At 41.0% G+C, this 21,641-nt stretch overlaps 1 protein-coding gene across 4 annotated transcripts in view; it reads left to right on the forward strand.

Moving 5' to 3' along the window:
• Nucleotides 1-15,940, forward strand: part of usp3 (ubiquitin specific peptidase 3) — a 115,228-nt gene extending 99,288 nt beyond the window's left edge. For all 4 annotated transcript variants that reach the window (XM_073024853.1, XM_073024852.1, XM_073024855.1 and 1 more), the window contains 4 exons: nt 4,102-4,220; nt 5,871-5,984; nt 8,040-8,107; nt 14,165-15,940. In XM_073024853.1, coding sequence (XP_072880954.1) covers nt 4,102-4,220; nt 5,871-5,984; nt 8,040-8,107; nt 14,165-14,333 — 470 coding nt within the window. In that variant the 3' untranslated portion in view covers nt 14,334-15,940. The remainder of the gene's footprint in view (nt 1-4,101; nt 4,221-5,870; nt 5,985-8,039; nt 8,108-14,164) is intronic.
• Nucleotides 15,941-21,641: the final 5,701 nt, after the last annotated feature.

Genomic DNA, 21,641 nt, shown 5'->3' on the forward strand with positions numbered 1-21,641 from the left:
TAAAAATCGAATTATTTTAAAACCTGTTTGTTTTCAAACCTTCTTGGATATCAGCAAGATGGCGCCAACATACATTAGTGCCTCTGAGGTACCAGTTTTCCTCTAAATCTACTTCTGAATTACTTTCTCTACAATGTAAATTTCCTCTGATGGACTACGAAATCCCATCAGTGATTTTCAGATCTGACAGTCAACGATTGAATGTAGAGCAGAAATCATGAACTCCAGCAGAGCAATTAGCACGGTTCCTTTAAGGGTCAACTCATGGCCGGAAACGCAGTAGGAGCGACAGAATTCAAAGCCGGCTGAAGCGCAGAGAGATGAGGCCTCCTCAATCCCGCATCTTGTTGGCAAATATGCAGTTGCTGGAGAATAATATTGATGATCTCAGGGCAAGGCTACTGTATCAAAGACAGATGAGGCAGATCTCAATTACTTGTTGCAGTGAAACTTAGTTAACAGTGAATATGCTGAGCGTAGTTATCTGACCAGAAGGTTTAAAGATTTTCAGAATGGATCAAACCGCAAACTCTGGTAAGGAAAAAGGTGGAGGCATGTGCTTTTCTTTAATCAATTATTAGTGTACGGATATTGGAATTAAGTCGGCCTCTTGTTCCCCTGACTTAAAATACGTAACAATTAAATGTAGACCATTCTATCTGCTGCGGGTGTTCTCGTCCGTGACCCTGACTGCAGTTTATATACCACCAGCAGCCCTTGCGCATCTCACAATGTCGTCTTCAGGTAAGAAACAGTTCATCCCAATGCATCTCAAATTATAGTCGGTGACTTTAGCCAAGCCTTTTTGAAGAAAACCCTGCCCAGTTGTCACCAGCATGTAACCTTTTGCACCAGAGGTCCCAACAATCTAGACCACAGCTACACCACGATAAGGAATGCCTATCATTCCTTTCCAAGACCGCATTTTAGCAAATCAGACTACTTGGCTGTACTCCTACCTGCATGCAGACGGAGCCTAAAAAGCAAGGCATGGTTGTAAAAGGCTGAAGAATGGTTTCAGGATAGCCTTGAATCAGTGGATTGGGTCATGTTCAAGAATTTAACTGAGGACCTGAATGACTACACCAGAGCTATAACATACTTTATTAAAACAGCTTTGTATGAGTGTGTCCCCATGAAATCGTTCAAGGCTTGCCCCAGTCAGAAGCCCTCAATGAACCATGAGATCTGGAATTTGCTAATAGCCAGATCAGAGGCATTCAGGTCTGGAGATCAGAAATGCTATAAGAGGTCCAGGTATGATCTCCAGAAATCCATCTTGCAGGCAAAGTGGAGGTTCCGGTCTGGAATCAACGAGGGATGCTCGACAACTGTGGCAGGGTTTGAATGCCATAACTACCTACAAAGTTAAATCTTGTGACATAGGGGGTCAACAGCTTCGCCTCCAGATGAGCTTAATGCTTTCTGTACTCACTTTAACCACCAGAGTAAGGAGGACCCATCACACACCCCCATGTGTCCCGAAGATGCTTTGGCTTCAGTATCTGAAGATGATGTGCGGACTGCCTTCAAGAGAATGAATTCGAGGAAAGCATCCCATCCGGATGGAGTACCTGGCTGAGTACTGAAGACCTGTGCTGACCAACTGGCTGTGCATTCACGGATATCTTCAACCTGTCATTCCAGCCGTGTTACCCACCTGCCTCCAAGCAGGCTCCAATCATACCAATGCCAAGAAGAGATTGGTGACCTGCCTCAGTGACTATGGCCCTTTGGCACTTGCATGCATCCACAGTGATGCAGAGGCTGATAGTAAAGCATATCTGCTCCTGTTTGAGTGGCAACTTGGATCCAGTCCCAATTTGCCTACTGAAGCAGCAGGTCTACAGCAGGTACCACCTCATTGGCTCTTCACACAATCTTGGAAAATCTGGACAGCAAAGATGCATACATCAGGATGCTCTTTATTGATTAAAGCTCAGCATTTAAATACTATTATCTTAAAGCTAATCAGTAAGCTCCAAGACCTGGGCCTTGACCCCCTTGTGCAGTTGAATCCTGGATTCCTCACTTGTAGACCCCAGTCAGTTCAGATTGGCAAAAACATCTCTCCCACAATCTCCATCAGCACAGATGTACCATGGACGTGCGCTTAGCCCCCTGCTCTACTCGCTTTACACCTACGACCGTGTGGCTAAGTACAGCTCCAACACCATATACAAGTTTGCTGATGACACCACTGTTGTGTGCTGTATCAAAGGTGGTGATGAATCTGCATTCAGGAGGGAGACTGAAAATTTGGCTGAGTGGTGCAAGAACCTCTCACTCAATGTCAATAAGACCAAGGAATTGATTGTAGACTTCAGGAGAGGGAAACCAGAGGTCCATGAGCCAGTAATCATTGGAGGAACAGAGGTGGAGAGGGTCAGTAACTTTAAATTCCTAGATGTTACTATCTCAGGGGACCTGTATTGGATATAATTGTGAAGAAAGCACAATAATGTCTCTACTTCCTCAGGAGTTTGCAGAGAACCTTGGCAAACTGCTATAGAAGTGTAGTGGAAAGTGTGTTGACTGGCTACATTCCAGCCTGGTATGGGAACACCAATGCTTTTGAGTGGAAAATCCTACAAAAGGCAGTGGATTCAGCCCTGTACATCACATTTAAAGCTTCCCAACCATTGAGCACATGTACGTGAAACGTTACTGTAGCAGCCAACATAAGAGATCACCACCACCCAGGCCATGCTCTTTTCTCACTGCTGCCATCAGGTAGAAGGTACAAGTGCCTCCGGTTCAAGAACAGTTGCTGCTACTCAGTCATCAGGCTCTTGAACAAAAGTGGAAAGCTACACTCATTTAAGGACGCGTTTATCTTATTTCATGATTGTTGTTTGGTGCTATTTATTTATACCTGCACTTGCACAGTTTGTTGCCCATTGATCCTGTTAAGTCTGCACACAGAAAAAGAATCTCAGGGTTGTTTGCGGTGACATGTATGTACTCAGCTAATAGATTTTACTTTGAACTTTTTCTGCCAGCTCGTCCGATATATCCACCACCCAGTGGAAAAACTTGCTCCTCAGGTCCCTTTTTAAAATTTCCCTTCTTACCTTAAAATAAGCCCTCTAGTTTTAGATTCCCCTATCCTGGCAAAAAGACTTACCTATGCCCCGGCGATGCTTGTGCAAAGGGTCACCCATCAGCCCTCTAAGCTCCAGAATAAAAGAAATCCCAACCTCTCCAGCTCCTTATCAAGACCACCAGTCCTGATAATGTCCTTGTCAATCTTTTTGCACTCTTTCTGTTGTTGGGCTACCAGAAATAAAAATACTCTCAACTGTGGTCTCACCAATGACTGGAACAGTCATAGCATGACATGCCAACTCCTGTACTCAGGACCCTGACAAATGAAGGCATGCATGTCAAATGCAGCCTTCACAATCCAGTCTAAGTGTAACTTTTCAGGGAACTATGTACTTATATCCCCAAGTACAACTGTCTCCAGGGCCCTTCCATTCTGCGCTCTGGTGACACCTTTGTGTTCCTCTGTATTTTCCCCCCTCTGTGTTTCTGTGTGATTCTTGTAACTGAATTACTATTTTAAAATAAGTTCACAACTATTTTTGTTATTGCCTAATTTATTTTGGTGAATGTGATTAAAACTAGCACAACGAGTTTTGTTTTCCATTTATCTACTAGAACATCTAATGGCTTCCTGGGACCTGATAAATGAAGTGAAAAAGACATGGTACGCATTGTGCATTGACATTCCCAAATACCAACATTAGAACACTACCCAACAAAAGACTTGCGTTGTGGTTTGGATATATTTGGGCATTGCAAATACATACATCATTAGTTTAAAAAAAACAACTGCTATGGGTTATTACAACATATTGGACAGCAAGGCCTGCAGTTCTTAGGACAAGTTATTCAAGTGGGCATTTCCATTGCCTCTGTAGCCCATCAGACTGTCTTACCTACTCCAGTAATAAGATCTGAACAAATTAAGGCAAGGATAAAATCACTGATATATACTACCACTTTTAATTTTTTGAGGTGTTATGCAGGCATTTACAAATGGAATGTTTAGTGAAGTCAGTGATTACAGTCAAGTTGATTTTTTTTTTGTTCCAGATTGCCTGCGCAGTTTCACAGACCTGGAGGAGTTGGATGAAACAGAGCTATATATGTGCCATAAGTGTAAAAAGCGACAGAAGTCCACCAAAAAATTTTGGATTCAAAAGTTGCCAAAGGTTAGTATTTATTTGAAAAATAATGAAAATGCAGGTACAGGAAATATAAAATAAAACCTGAAAGTGCTGGAAATACTGAATTGAGCAGCATTCGTAGAGAGAAGATTAACATTTCAGGTTGGTTACCTGTCACTGATGAAAGATTGTCAACTTAAAGGAGTAATTGTTTCTGTCATGTATTTAATATTTAAATAATATTTGAGTAATTTTCTGTATCTGTGTATATGCATTCATTTAATTGTTATATATAAAAATACATTAATTATATATGTTATTATGTTACCATGTGATACCTGCACACCTCACTTAAAGACCAAGTTACACCGGTAATTTTGGACTCCCATCTTCATTTGAATTAGTTTAATATTTTGAAATTACAAAATACAAGTCTTCGCCTACAGATGCAGCTCGATTTGGCATTTCTTCCATTTTCTGCTTTAAGCAGCTAAGTAGCTGTATTGATTGACGGAGTTTAGTTGCATTTTCTGTCTTGACTGTACTTACCAATTTCTTGCTCTCCTTTGAGTGCTAAAATGCTCCTAATCTTTCGGTGTGTTACTTTTTGTTGTCAACTTCATAAGTTTCTTGGGTTTTCATGTGAGGCATATGTGGACAATGCTTCCTATTTTCTGTTTTTTTAAAATTAAAAATATTGGGCATTTGCAATAGAGGTTGTACCTAACTTAAGACATGCGAGCATATTTTATTCAAGTATGCTTAATTTACTACGTTGCCTAATAGTGTAGATTATTAGCTATATTAATGATTCAGGTAGAATTTTCATTCTTGGAAGTGATGTACTGTAACTAGAATAAACTTTATAAACTGCAGAAACTTCTGGAACTAGATGCTTAAAACTTCCTCCAAATTGGTTTACCCCATTATCTGTAATTCTGTGTGTCTGTTGAATGGATTAATGATGTTGATGGCAATTCCATTCCACTTGTTATGAAGGCCTTTTTATTAATTTATTTGAACCTGGATGTTGCTGGCAAGGTCAGCATTTATTGCTGATCCCTCATTGTCCTTAAGTCATTTTCTGCAATCACTAGCGAAGATAGTCCTGCCAAGTAGTTTGAGGCAATTCTAGGAGTGGCAATTCTACTATGCAGATCCAGCTGTGATGATTAGAGATGCATTTCAAAGTGAGCGTGGCATGTGACCTTGTGGGTTGTTCTCAGATTCTTGCTCCTTTAGCAGAAACAATGTATTTGAGATGTATTGATGTAGTTTGGACATATTATTGCAAAGGCTGCAATTATGCCATCTACACAATGCAGAGTGCTCATTGGTGGAGGGAGTTCATGTTATGCACCTGAAAGGAGATAGCTGTTCAGTTGAAAGATTTTGGAGCATTTCAGCAAAGTAGTTTTCTTTATCTCCACTTTTATTCATTGTGCTGTTGTCACTGGTTAAATGTGTTTCAGGTTCTCATTTTATGTAACATTGGCACTGTAAAGAGAAGCCATTATCCTGCCTTTTTATATAGATTTTAAATGGAAATGCTTTAATACATTTATTAAAAGCATGATTCCTCCTTTCTAATATTTCTCTGTTGCAACCCAAGGCTTTGAGGGAAACTATTATTTTGTAACTGTATAACTGAATTAGTTTTCACTTTTAAAATACCATTTTCCTCCCCCTCTTTAGGTGCTATGTTTGCATCTGAAGCGATTTCATTGGACAGCTTATCTGCGAAACAAGATAGATACATATGTAGAGTTCCCTCTGCGAGGCCTAGACATGAAGTGCTTCTTATTGGAGGTAAATACACTTTAGAATTGTTTGCCTGAATTATATCTATAAGTAATTAAATTATTACAGAGTTAAAGACTTAATGGAAATGGTGTACATAATAGTATGTGAGCTGTTGCATACCATTGTAACTTGTGCCCCATCCATCTAGTACTGCCCCACAGAGCAGTGATTCAGGATGAGGCCCTTGATTCAATATCTTAAGCACTTGAGGCAAATACCTGCCTTAAACGTATTTGGCTGTGTACTGCTGTGCCAGGACCCTTGTGTGAACCCCTGCTCTTAAACGTTCTCCCAGTAATGAATCTCCATGAGTTTGGTGTGATGTTGGCTGTGAAGCCTAGTGGTGTGGCTGTTCAGCTATGAGATGGTCTTTGAAACTGCATCCTCTGGCATTGTCGGGCTGCTTTAAACTGCTCAACCACCCAGATCCTGCAATCTCCTCGTCATTACCTTGTTGGATGTGTTAGAGGCCGATCTCCCCTCATTTCTGTACACAGTTCATTGCACAGTTCCCTGTGGAACCTTGGTAGAATTTCTCTATGGTGACAGGCCCAATAGGCAGCCTCTCCACACTGAACTTTGGTTCACTGCTAGATTTACACTGGGTTCCCAACAGAGCAGCACTGAGTAGTTGGAAGGGCAGGGGTTCACAGCAGATTCCCAGCACAGCAGCCTGGGAGTAACTTGTCCATATGTTAATGACCTACTTTTGTCCTCTATTTTGTCAGATTGCATCCTACATGCAAACAAGGTACAGTGTAAGTGTTTGTAGCTGAACATCTTGTAGTTTTTCATTTACCTTTTCATATTGGCTCCCTCTAACTTTGCGAGTAGCATATGGATAAATTCCACATGTTCTTATACTTTGCTTTTCCTGGTGGATTATGGCAATATACTATATGTGCACAATATTCTGCACATCATACTTTGCAGTCTTAAGCATACCCACTCTACAATTCCCGGTCAAAGCAACAGGCTGGGGACTTTGAGCCCAGATTTTGCTAGAGGCAAAAAAAAAGATTGGTTCTTTGCCATCTGTTGCCTGGCATCCATCCTGATCTTCTGCACTTTCCTCCAGTCATGCTGTGCGGACCTTTTGAACCTACTACATCCTGCTAGGACCTATCAAAGTGGTGGTACAGCCGCAGTTTTGAACACAGTGGGGGTACTCAAATAACAAAGCAAAGAAGTGAATGGGGTAACACGCTGGTGACTGACTGAATTTTAGCCAGGACACTTGGGGAGCTTCCTACTCCTTTGATTAGTAACATCCAATAAGTCCTGTTGTGAGGTTTGAACATGGGGCCAATTGACTTGTGACTGAATATTTTATGACAGACGCAGGCAGGCACTTCTCTTCTCTTTCCCCCCCCCCCCATAAGTTTATTTATTTTTTATATTTAGAGAAACAGCATGGAACAATCCCTTCTGGCCCAACAAGCTACACCACCCTGCATCCACCTATCTAACATTAGCCTAATCACAGGACAATTTACAATGACCAATTAATCACTAACTGACATGTGTGGACTGTGGGAGGAAACCCACACAGTCATGAGGAGAGCATACAAACTCCTTAGAGACAGTGCCAGAATTGAACTCCAAATCCCGGAATGCCCCAAGCTGTAATAGCATCACACTGACTGCTACACTACCGTGTACGATCTAAGTTCCTCAGTTTGGGGGGAAAAAAAGAAAAACCAACTTAGCAGTTTATAAACTTCAAACACGAGGAAATCTGCAGATGCTGGAAATTCAAACAACACACACAAAATGCTGGTGGAACACAGTAGGTCAGGCAGCATCTATAGGGAGAAGCACTGTCGATGTTTCGGGCCCGAAACGTCAACAGTGCTTTTCCCTATAGATGCTGCCTGGCCTACTGTATTCCACCAGCATTTTGTGTGTGCAGTTTATAAACTTGCAAACTTGCAGGTCGAGACTACAGGAAAACTGTGTCTCTGGTGGATTAAAGAGAGAAAAGTCTTTTTAAAAATGTTGTGGTTAATTTGAAAGAACAGAGAATGGCTGGTTTAATGATCTCCTTTCCCCCTTCTCTAGCCTGAGAACAGTGGTCCGGAGAGCTGTCTGTATGACCTTGCAGCAGTGGTGGTGCACCATGGTTCAGGGTGAGCACCTGCTTTTAGACCTCGGTTATTAAACTTGACGTGCAATGTTAGAGTGCAATACAGTGTTTTAGGGATTAAATGGTGTGACAAGTACAGTATCAAATAGCCTAATCTATTCAAATGACTTAATCTAATCACCAGCTTTTTAGATGTGGTGTAAATAGTGAATACTGATCAAATAGAGATGATGTTGATGCGGAGGTGAATTAAGTTGATGTTTGAGTATACTGTCAGCGCTCAGTTAGCCGCAACTGGTTGAAATGGCCTCAAGAATCCTTCTAAACATACAAGTATTAAGACTAAGTAAATATTAATAGTTTTAAGTTAAATTTTCTTTCTCCTAATCCTATATCTGTTAGTTTTAAACAATTTATATAAAAACCTTTTAAATAAAATGCTTTTCATAGTTGTTGTAAAGCTAGAAAGGCTTAAAATTGCTTCCCATTTTGTCCAGATCTCGTTTAGAAAAAAATGTTTGTGGACATGTGCCAGTATAACCATGTACATACATAACAAAATGAATGACCTTAGTCATTTCCTCTTGTAATGTGACTTGCTATGGATTGTTTGTTTCACTTTGCTTTCGTTAAAAGTCCTATACTGACTGGTAGTCTTGCACTAATTAGTAATCCTACAACACTGTCCCTGTGGGATTTTGGTACCAATGTTCATTGCACACCTCCATAGTTACAGGTTTGTCAGAAATGGATTTGTAAGAGTGAGACCAAATTCCCCGTTGTTTCTGCAAAACTGGTGACCACCTGGCTTCCTCTATCTGTCCCAGGACTAATGTGTTCACATGCTGGCCAGTTCACAGCAGGTGTCAGAGTTGTGGAGGAGCATGCTGACCCGCTCTTTTCATCAGGAGGTAAACAGAAAATGACATGAAGGTGGTGAGATCCAAAAGAATGGGAAAAGTCAGACCCTTAAACTGCTCTGAGCTGGGTAATGAACTAGTCACTTAACTGCTTATCTTAAGCGATCTCAGGTCAACTTGGAAACCCAATGGACGGCATCTTTAAAGCCAGATATTTGTCACAAGACCAATTGGTTGTTTTCAGTTGAAATTGTAATTCAGCTAAGTGTTCTGTTTTAATAAAATCCCCTGTTATTGTTTAGATTCAGACATTAATGCTTGTGTTCAGGCAACCACAGGAAAATAATGACATGTTTAGGTATGTTCTTTGATTGGCTCTCGGTTGTGCTGGAGTGCAGTAAATCAGCAAATAACTTCTAAAGAGCTTTTTGTTTTTCATTGAACAAAAATTGCAATGAAAATTGAAAGTTGGAGAAAGATGCTGCTCATTGGATTAAATGTACTCTGGTACCTGACAAGTTAAAGACAGTTTTCAATGTTATCTAACACTGTCCTCTGTGGAGCGTAATTTGGCAAAGCAAATGCAGTTTTGCATTCTGTTTCTAGTACAAGGCTGGTTTTATGATGCTGTAACTGTAGACCTCTGATAAGATGCATCTTGGCTACTCTGTGGAGTTCTGATTACTGAGACTATGGAAGCATTCAAACCCCAGATACAGCCAGCACAGATGAGTGAAGCTTGTACCCAGTGTATGAGGAAAGATTCGAGAAAGCTCAATTCTTTAGGTTTGAAGTCAGATGAAAGGGCTGAGATGTGAATCTGCAGAGATTCACATTAAACACTCTTACAGCAGGGGAATGTTTCGAGTAATACTTGCCACAAAAAATTAGGCCTTAAAAATGGGCATCTGAAAGCTATTACGCAAGTTGGAGCCATTTAACAAACATTAGTGGAGGTGGCCCATAACTAACCTTCAAGTGGACAGGAGTTGTTATAATAAATTCAGTAGGATAAAACCTAGAAGGTTCACAAAAATGCTTAAGGGAAAGATCCACCTACATTATGGTGGTAAGCATGCACCATTAATAAGATTTGTATTAATCTGTAGACCAAGGTAAAGTTCCACCACTTACAGCTTCAGTTCATTATTATGGTGCACCCGTTTTATTTGTGCACTGGCAAATGAAAAAAAAACCCAGTCATGCTGGCTTAAACAAAGTGCACATTGAAAATATCAAATAATATGTAGTTATGGTAATACTGGAAATTAATTTTGAGAATAGAATTTAGCAATTGTGCCTTTAGACTATGGATAGAGGATAGCTAGATATCAGTACATTGGCATTGGAGCACTGTTGCAGTGTGGCAAGCTAGTGCTCTCCTCGAATGACTGTAGAGTTGCAAGGTGAGTCATGGGGGTTTATCTCTTGGGAGCCCGCTGACCTGTGCTGTGGCGCTGGGATGGATTGCGTTCAGCTGCTCTCCTCTTTGCTCAGCAACATCTTGGAAAGCGGTTGAATAAGTTTGAGGTAACTAATGGAGACCGATTAGGAATTGCAGAACTCTTTACCAGGATTATCCTCAGCAACATTCTAGTGAATCCCTTCTGCATTCTCTTCAATTCAATCACACACTTCCTTATAGTGTGGTGACCGGAACTGCACACAGTCACTCAGCTTTCAAGGTTGTAAATTAGATTAGGCTTGACTTTGTGGGAGAAGCCAGAGAGTTCTTGTAAATACTTGCCCCTATGCCCAGAGGCCTGTGACTAGTGGAGTGGAGCAGGGATCAGTACTGGGTCTGTTGTTTCTCATCTGTATCAATGATCAGGATGATAATGTGGTTAACTGGATCAACAAATTTGCAGATGACACCAAGACAGAGTATAATGAACAGTGATAGATAGATAGATGATAGATAGATACTTTATTCATCCCCATGGGGAAATTCAACTTTTTTTCCAATGTCCCATACACTTGTTGTAGCAAAACTAATTACATACAATACTTAATTCAGTAAAAAAAAATGATATGCATCTAAATCACTATCTCAAAAAGCATTAATAATAGCTTTTAAAAAGTTCTTAAGTCCTGGCGGTTGAATTGTAAAGCCTAATGGTATTGGGGAGTATTGACCTCTTCATCCTGTCTGAGGAGCATTGCATCGATAGTAACCTGTCGCTGAAACTGCTTCTCTGTCTCTGGATGGTGCTATGTAGAGGATGTTCAGAGTTTTCCATAATTGACCGTAGCCTGCTCAGCGCCCTTCGCTCAGCTACCGATGTTAAACTCTCCAGTACTTTGCCCACGACAGAGCCCGCCTTCCTTCCTTCCTTGAAGACGATCAGAGCTTGCAGCAGGATCTGGACCAGCTGGGAAAATAGCAGATGGAATTGAATGCAGACAAGTGTGAGGTGTTGCACTTCGGTAGGACTAACCAACTACAGTGAACAGTGCGGCACTGAAGAGTCCGGTAGAACAAGGGGATCTGGGAATACAGGTCCATAATTCATTGAAAGTGACGTCACAGGTAGATGGGGTCATAAGTAAAGTTTTTGCCACATTGGTCTTTATAAATCAGTGTATGAGTACAGGAGATGGAATGTTAATTTGAAGTTGTATGAGATGTCGGTGAGGCCTAATTTTGAGTATTGTGCAGTTTTCAAAGGTACATTTAATATCAGAGAAATGTATACAATATACATCCAAAATTCTTTTTCTTTGCAACCATCCATGAAAGCAGAGGAGTGCCCCAAAGAATTAATGACAGTTAAATGTTAGAACCCCAAAGTTCCCCCCCCCCCACCAGCAAAAAAAGGCATCGGTGTCCTCCACCGAGCACGCAACCATGCAGCAAAGCATCAGTAAAGACACGCTTGCAGACTACTTGTTCACCGGTATTTGGCTCTGTCTCTCCCTACTGTGTCCCCGTTTCACAGCGAGAGAGAGACATAACAAACAACTCGCTGATTTACGATGTTAAAAGTTCATTGCGTCACTTTTTCTGAGCTCCGTGCCCAAAGAACTCGAGTCTCTGGGCACACAGCCAGCTTTCGATCTTCCATGTACTCCCATGACATACCAGTTTCCTGCAGAGGCACTGACCTTGAGTCCGCCCGCCTCCAGAGCCTCGAAATCCCAAAACTCTGAAGACGTGCTAGTCTTCTAGCCGTGTCCTTGGTCACCTACCTACAGGAAAGATGTAAATAAGGTGAAAGAGTACAGAGGAAATTTACAAGGATGTTGCTGGGACTAGAGGACCTGAGTTAAAAGGGAAAAATTGAATAGGTTAGTACTTTATTCCTTGTAAAGTAAAAGATTGAGGAGAGATTTAATAAAGGTATACAAAATAGAGGGGTGTAGATAGGGTAAATGTAAGTGGACTTTTTCAACTGAAATTTGGTGGGACGACAACTAAAGCTATGCGTTATGGTGAAAGATGAAAGGTTAAAGGAGAACGTGAGGGGAAGCTTCTCTCGGAGAGTTGTAAGTGTGGAATGAGCTGCCAGTGCAACTGATGCATGCAAGCTCGACGTCAATGTCTAAAAGAGGAGTTTGGATAAGTACACAGATAGTAGGGATCTGGGTGGAGGTTGATAGGATTAGGCAGTTTAAATGGTTTGGCAAGGATTAATGGGCCAAAAGGCCTGTTTCTGTGCTGTACTTTTCTATGTCTTTTCCAGTGTTCTGTAATACGATTATTTGTATTTTATTATATAAGCTTGTGAATAGTTTCATCATCTGCTTGTACACATTGAGCCTCCCTTGAGCAGATGGCAAAATGTACATTCATGTTGCAGTAATATTTAGTGATATTGGTTCCACTGGCAAAGCAAGGCCGCAGTTCGTGTCAGTGCTGTTTATCATGGTCTCGGTGGTCTAGAACTGCCACAGACAGGAGAATTCCAGGGCTTGTCCCAGCAATAGTGATTTCCAGCTCAGCTTTTCTGGCTATCTTCCCTTGTACCTGCTGCTCTTGTTCTTGTAGGTTGTAATTATCATGAGTGAGGGTGGTGCTTGTTGCTGCAGCATATTTTGTTGATGATTCACACTATGGTGATGTGTCAGATTTATTCATCTCTTTCACTACTGCCCCTCAGACTTTGACTCCTGGCAGTAGTGTTTATTTCATTGTTTGGGACACTTCCATGTATTAAAAGTACTGTCTTGTTGAATATCATAAAAATGCAAATGCTGGAAATCTAAAATTAAAACAGAAGATCCTTGGAGATGCTGAGCAGGTCAGTCAATATGTATGGAAAGAGGAACAGTTCACATTTCGGGTTGGAGTGTGAGAATGTTACATTTAAATTGTGGCATGGATTGGATATTGGGAAATCTCATGGGTAAACACCCTTGCAGGTTAAATCTAATGTTTGTTCACATTCCAAGTTAAGATGAAGACCTTTCAGCCTGAAATGTGATCCTGTCTCTCTTCATGGATGTTGTCTGGGTGTTTCCAGCATTTTGTTTTTATCCCATGTTGTTTGGTGTATCTGGGGTGGAGTGAATGAGCACTTGGTGTGTGCATTTTCTCCAGATTACAATTAGTTCACAGCTAGGCTATTTATTATGACAAATGAGAAAATCTGAAGATGCTTGAACTCCAAACAACATACACACACAATGCTGGAGGAACTCAGCAGACCAGGCAGCATCCATGGAAAGGAGCAAACAGACGCTGTTTCGGGCCGAGACCCTTCATGACTAGAGAAAATAAGATGAGAAGTCAGAGTAAGAAGGTGGGGGAAGGGGAGGAAGAAATACAAGGTAGGTGGTAGATGAAACCACCTCCACTTCACCATTCCCCATTCCTATTTCCCCCCTCTCGCCATATCTCCTTACCTGTCCATCACCTCTGTCTAGTGCTCTTCCCTCTTCCCTTTCTTCCATGGCCTTCTGTCCTCTCCTTTCATTCACCCTTCTCCAACCCTTATCTCTTTCATCAATCAAATTCCCAGCTCTTTACTTCACCTGTCTCCCCTTCTCCCGGTTTCGTGAGAGTCTTAGCCCAAAACATAGACTCTTTACTTTTTTTCCATGGGTGTTGCCTGGCCTGCTGAGTTCCTCCAGCATATAGAGTGTGTTGCTTTATTTATGATGACATTTGATTTTTAAGCGTTTGGGTAAAATGAATGCAAATCTTACAAAGATCCTGAAATTTGTAATTTTGCATAAAGTTAATTGAAATAAATCTGTTATGAGTGGAGCAGTAATTGCATTTTCTTCTACCCTCTTAGAGTTGGCTCAGGTCATTATACTGCATATGCAACTCACGAAGGACGCTGGTTCCACTTCAATGACAGTACTGTTACATTGACTGAAGAAGAAACTGTAGTGAAGGCCAAGGCCTACATCTTGTTCTATGTGGAACGCCACACCAAATCGGGATCAGGCACCAAATTTTAATGCAACCTAACGTTTTTTATATGCAAGTGTTTCCCAGCCAATACTGAATTGGAGCACGCACAAACAGTTCTACATTTCCACAAGTACTTGATAGCTCGAGGCTTCTTTTCATCTTGCACTTTTAAATTGCTGATGATAATTTTGTTTTTGCACCATCACTCATGCTGATACAGCAATCAAGGACAGCTGGTTAATTTTAGTGTATCACAGGATATTTTGAAATCTAGTGGTTGCTGTTGATCAAGAATTTGGAGGCTCTGACATTGAAATGTTACATTTTAAAATGGCCTCTTTAGAGTAAATTGTAGGATAGCATTTGTTGTCCTCAAGGTGCATCTACATCAGGGTTTCAAACCTCTTACATAGCATCTTGGTTTGTGATTTCCTAATGAAACACAAGTATGTTGATTTTAGCCATTTCTGTGGTAGAATGATCTGAGTAACAGGACAAGTGTAATAAAGTATGTGGACAGAGTCCCTGAGGGGTTTTGTTTTAACAGGTTGTTAATATTTTCATGTCTTCAAACAAGTACTGTGTATGTCTAGGACCTGGTCTTAGCATTCTGATACATTCAGTGTAAATGCACCTTGACTTTGCAGTGCTATATCTTATTCTCTTGTATATGCCCAATAATTTTTAAAAAATGAAAACAGATCATTGTCTAATTTTGTTGCCAATTCTCATGCAACCATTGTAAACACTGGTAACTCAAAACGGTGGCATTCTGCTCCACACGCACCTATTTTGCACAATTAGGTTTGTGCTTTTACATTGTAATTTGGGTATTCAACTTTGTTTTTTTTTAAAGAAGCATTGAATCTTGGAAATGAGTTTTCAAAGGGGAATGATGGAGCAAACAAAAATTGAACCGCTGAGTTTTAAAAATTGGACTCTGATTTATCCCAATACTTTGCTGGGCAGAGTAGGGTTTATGTACAGCTGTCCGCATCACTCACTGGCAATGATTTGCTAAGGTTTGATTAGATGCAGGCTGGAAAAATGGCTTGTAATTTGTGTTTTTTTTACCTGATGAAGAGAAATGAAAAGATGCCAGGTTACCTGAGAGGAAACTTGGCAGTTAATCTTTAACAAATTGTGTACACAACATGGAACAGTGGGTATAGCAATTAAGGCTTTTACTCATGTAAAATGGTATATTTTCATGCCAGTATAAGTCCTTTTTATCAAAGGCACATCCTCATTAATTCTGTTATGGTGGCCTAAGTAGTGTTTTTGGAACTGAATGTTTAATTCACATAATGAGATGGAATGATGTATTTGCATGCGGATGTACTGTGCTAGGCGGCAGCTGCGGAAGAAAAAGCCAACAAGCATTTGGGAGGTTTTCAACAGATCAGTCTCTTCAATGTGAAAACACATTCTAAACTTGAATTGCTTATTAAAACTGTATAAACTTATTTAAATGCTAATGTTTTTGGTTGCAAAACATGAACTGACATAGTAATAACATGAGATTTATTCAGTTTAAACCCCACAAAAACCTGATTGTATATGTACTACTATGGCTGCTTATAATGGTATGTATATTAGTAAATGTTCATGTATTGTTTCACTGATAGTAAAGTGCAATGTTAATGATGCAAAACTTGGTGCTGTGTCTTTATTTAAATGTGCAGTTTATTTATTTAGATAGGCCCTTCTGGGCCTTCGAGCCATGCTGCCAGTTCTCACAGATTTAACTCTAACCTAACCACTAGACAATTTACAATGACAAATTAATCTACACCCTATCCTCGTTATATGCGGGGATATGTTTCTCACAGTTGATGCATAATGTGAATAATTATTTAAATGGAGAAAATAGGGATGCGTTCCAGAGGGCTTCCTAAATATGTTTTATCTGTAATTTATTCATATTTTCATACCAATACGACACAAAAGCAGTGCCACAAGGCAACATTTATATTTCATCAATTTAGGGTAATATTCAATGTAATAAATCATAGAAAGTTAACATACTAGGGTGTACAGTACTCACCAACAGTGGCAGATGTGTTCACTCCGGGAGATGAGTGGTTGTTGTGGTGTCGGGCATCTTTACATGGATAAGGTGGACATCGAGCACAGCAAAGGGTGAAGGAAGACTCACAGAACGGCAGCAGGAGATGACACCGGTTTGAAGAAAGTGGTGAGGGTTGTTTGCTTGGCAGCATTTTGCTTTTCAGCATAAATTTGCTTGTAGGGAAGAAGGGTTGATGGCAGGGAACGACTGAAATGCTGACTCCGTTCTAAACTCCGGTCCATGTCCATCGCCCTTTGTGCGAAGTGTTCCGACTTCCACCATTCCCTCACCATTGGTAAACTCCCTGGATTTTCAAAATCGTCTGTTGCTTGCAGCATCTGAGAGATAGTTTGCCGTAAAAAAAAAAAACAACTTGAATGTGGATCACACCTTGGTTGAGTGGTTGAATCAGCGATGTTGTGTTAGGCGGCAAGAAACATACTGTTATATTACGATGAATGCTGCCCAAATGTTTAGGATGGGCTGGTGCATTGTCAAGCAACAAAAGAACTTTAAAGGCAAAATTCTGTTCCCGGCAGTAGCGTCCCAGAGCTGCATTACCTTTACCTGATGCCGCGCTGTTTATAATTTCCAACTTTTTTTCAAGTGTTAAAAGCGGTTCTCTGACGCTTTTGGCCCAGGACATGAAATTGGGTGCTTAGGAGGCATAGCTAAATATTTCAAACAGAAAATCACTGCACCATAGGTAAAAACAACAAAAGTTTAAGGGCGCAAGATTGCACATCCACAGCTTGCCAAAACCAATGCGAGACTGGCGGGAGTGAGACTGAGGCGCGCGCACCTGCCATGTATTGGCGGGAAAGTGGTTCTTCTTGTCCCAACAGTGAGACTGTGAGGCGTGCGCACATGACTTGTACTGGCGAGAAAGCAGTGCTCCTCGAGTAACTGAGTTTTGGACGCATATAAGGAGACATTGGTAGAAATAGATTGCTCGCATAACTGTGAATCCGTATGGTCTGAAGATGCATATAACGAGGATAGGGTGTATTAGCTGCCTTCAGACCATGGGAAGAAACCAGACCACTCAAGGGAAAAGAAAACATGTGTTGATACTGAGGACACCTTGCAGATGATGTCAGAATTGAATTCCAGACTCTGACACCTCAAGCTATAATCGTGTCGTGCTAACTGCTATGCTGCTGTACTGGTTAGAACCATAGAACATTACAGCACAGAAATAAGCCTTTTGCCCTTCTTGGCTGTGCTGAACCATTTTTCTGCCTAGTCCCACTGACCTGCACCTGGACCATATCCCTCCATACCCCTCTCATCCATGTACCTGTCCAAGTTTTTCTTAAATGTTAAAAGTGAGCCCGCATTTACCACTTCAACTGGCAGCTCATTCCACACTCCCACCAATCTCTGTGTGAAGAAGCCCCCCCCCAATGTTCCCTTTAAACTTTTCCCCCTTCACACTTAACCCATGTCCTCTGGTTTTTTTCTCCCCTAGCCTCAGTAGAAAAAGCCTGCTTGCATTCACTCTATCTACACCCATCATCATTTTATATACCTCTATCAAATCTCCCTTCATTCTTCTACACTCCAAGGAATAAAGTCCTAACCTATTCAACCTTTCTCTGTAACTCAGTTTCTCAAGTCCCGGCAACATCCTTGTAAACCTCTGCACTCTTTCAACCTTATTAATATAAGGTGACCAAAACTGCACACAATACTCCAAATTCGGCCTCACCAATGTCTTATACAACCTCACCATAACATTCCAACTCTTATACTCAATACTTTGGTGTATAAAGGCCAATGTACTAAAAGCTCTTTTTACTACCCTATCTACCTGAGATGCCACTTTTAGGGAATTTTGTATCTGTATTCCCAGATCCCTCTGTTCTACTGCATACTTGTCTGTATTAAACTCCATCTGCCATTTTTCAGCCCACTTTTCCAGCTGCTCCAACTCTGCAAGCTTTGAAGACCTTCCTCACTGTCCACTACACCTCCAATCTTTGTATCATCAGCAAATTTGCTGATCCAATTTGCCACATTATTACCCAGATCATTGATATAGATGACAAATAACAATGGACCCAGCACTGACCCCTATGGCACACCACTAGTCACAGGCCTCCACTCAGAGAAGCAATCCTCCACTACCACTCTCTGACTTCTCTCATTGAGCCAATGTCTAATCCAATTTACTACCTCACCAGTACTAGCGACTGAATCTTCCTAACTTACGCTCCCATGTGGGACCTTGTCATAGGCCTTACTGAAGTCCATATAGACAACATCCACTGCCTTCCCTTCATCCACTTTCCTAGTAACCTCAAAAAACTCTAATAGATTTGTTAAACATGACCTACCACACATAAAGCTGTGTTGACTCTCCCTAATAAGTCCCTGTCTATCTAAATACTTGTAGATCCTATCACTTGGTACTCCTTCCAATAATTTACCTACTACCAACGTCAAAATTAATGGCCTATAATTTCTCGAATTACTTCTAGAGCCTTTTTTTAAACAACAGAACAACATGAACTATCCTCCAATCCTCTGGCACCTCACCCATAGATATCAACATTTTAAATATATCTGCCAGGGCCCTTGCAATTTCAACACTAGGTCTCCTTCAAGGTCTGAGGGAGTACCCTGTCAGGTCCTGGGGATTTATCTACTCTGATTTGCCTCAAGATAGCAAGCACCTCCTCCTCTTCAATCTGTATAGGTTCCATGACCTCACTACTTGTTTGCCTTATTTCCATTGACTCCATTGCCAGTTTCCTTAGTAAATACAGATGCAAAAAACCCATTTAAGATCTCCCCCATTTATTTTGGTTCCATACATAGCCAACCACTCTGATCTTCGAGAGGACCAATTTTATCTCTTTCTATCCTTTTGCTCTTAATACACCTGTAGAAGCTCTTTGGATTATCCTTCACCTTGACTGCCAAAGCAACCTCATGTTTTAGCTCTCCTGATTTCTTTAAGTTTTTTTTTGCACTTTTTATACTCAAGTACCTTATTTGCTCCTTGTTTCCTATACATGTCATACATCTCTTTTCTTCTTTATTAGCGTTCCAATATCCCTAGAGAATCAAGGTTCCTTATTCTTATTCACTTTGCCTTTAATCCTTTAAACATACAAACTCTGCACTCTCAAAATTTCTCCTTTGAAGTCCTCCCACTTACCAACGACATCCTTGCCAGAGAACAACCTGTCCCAATCCACGCTTTTTAGATCCTTTCTCATTTCTTCAAATTTGGCCTTTTTCCAGTTTAGAACCTCAACCCGAGGACCAGATCTATCTTTATCCAAGATCAAGTTGAAACTAATGGTGTTATGATCACTAGAACCAAAGTGTTCCCCTACACACACTTCTGTCACCTGTCCTAACTCGTTTCCTAATAGAAGATCTAATATTGCATCCTCTCTAGTCGGTATCTCTATATATTGATTTAGAAAACTTTCCTGAACACATTTTACAAACTCTAACCCGTCTAGACCTTTAACAGTATGGGAGTCCCAATCAATATGTGGAAAATTAAAATCCCCTACTATCACAACTTTACGTTTCCTGCAGTTGTCTGCTGTCTCTCTGCAGATTTGCTCCTCCAAGTCTCGCTGACTATTGGGTGGTCTATAATACAACCCCATTAATGTGGTCATATCTTTCCTGTTTCTCAGCTCCACCCATATGGCCTTAGTAGACAAGCCCTCTAATCTGTCCTGCCTGAGCACTGCTGTAACATTTTCCCTGACTAGCAATGCAACCCCCCCCACCCGTCATCCCTCTGCCTCTATCACGTCTGAAACATCGGAACCCTGGAACATTAAGCTGCTAGTCCTGCCCCTCCTGTAGCCAAGTTTCACTAATGGCTACAATGTCGTAATTCCATGTGTCAATCCACGCCCTCAGCTCGTCAGCCTTCCCCACAATACTCCTCGCATTGAAATAGACACACCTCAGAAGATTATTACCACCACACACAACCCTTCTATTTGTGACTTTGCATGACCCTTTAACATCATTTACTTTCATCCCCGCTCCACTGTCTACTCTGGCACTCTGGTTCCCATCCCCCTGCAAATCTAGTTTAAACCCCCACCCCCCCAATAGCACTAACAAACCTCCCTGCAAGGATACCCTGTTGTTCAGGTGTAACCCGTCTCTCTTGTACAGATCCCACCTGCCCCAGAAGAGGTCCCAAAGGTTTAATTATAAACCTTTTCCTAATCCCTTCTCATTGCAGCTTTTCTGTAGTTAAAATTGATTCTGAATCAATACTTGTCAATTAGATGGGATTTTGGAATTTAATATTATTGGCCAATCATTGTGCAGCTTGGCAATCCTTTACAAAGTCTGTTCAATTCTTTTAACCACCTTCATCAGCTGTTTCAAATTCAGTTACGTTTTAATCTCTGTATCCCTTGGAAATGAAAACCCATTTGAAAGATATGGCTATGATTAAAACCAGCTCCTCAGTTGTTTCCAGGCATCCAATGGCCATAAAAGAACTGCTTGAATAAATGCATATTCCTCCTTTCTGTAACTGAGTATTTCCCCTTAGTGTGTGTCCTGTCTCCTTAGCTCTGAAAGAAATTCCTGTGTCTGGGGGCTGTATCTGAGAAACGTGCAATTATTTTTCACCTGTGACATTGCAGTTATTTTTCAATATCTCCTGAGTTTATCAGTGGCTCTCCTTTTATTCTTTCCACCCCCAGAGTTGTTGACTGCTCTTGGGCTTGGTGAAAAGGTAGAGACGGGATAATTTGGGTATTATCTCATAGTCCAAACACTGTTAGTGGGTTAATTGGTATTATGTATGTTCATGTATTGTTTCAATAATATTACAGTGTAGTGTCACTACTTGAGCAAATGAATGTCAATCTGTTTTGCAAGTACAGAATTATTTGTAGATACAGTACAGAAATGGCCCTTTCTGCTGCCCAGAAACCCACCTATTTAACTCTAGCATAATCACGAGACCATTTACAATGACCAATTAACCGGTACGTCTTTGGACTGTGGGCAAAATCCTAGCACCCAGGGGAAACCCACTCAGTCACAGGGCGAATGTACAAGATATTGGTCAATAAGATGATGGCAGATGGCACACAGTCTGGCAGCAGCAATGGAGACCGTCCAAAGAGGTTCATCAGAGAAAAGATTGTCCTATCAAGACAGGCTAAACAGTTTAGGTCGGTATTTTTTGGAGTTTGGAAGAATGGTGGGTGACCTGGTACTGAGACTCAAGGTCCTGGTGGGACATGATAAGGTGGGTGTGATGTTTTCACTAGTTGGTGAG

This window comes from Hemitrygon akajei, chromosome 21 (genome assembly GCF_048418815.1).
Source record: "Hemitrygon akajei chromosome 21, sHemAka1.3, whole genome shotgun sequence".
NCBI classification, from domain to species: Eukaryota; Metazoa; Chordata; class Chondrichthyes; order Myliobatiformes; family Dasyatidae; genus Hemitrygon; species Hemitrygon akajei.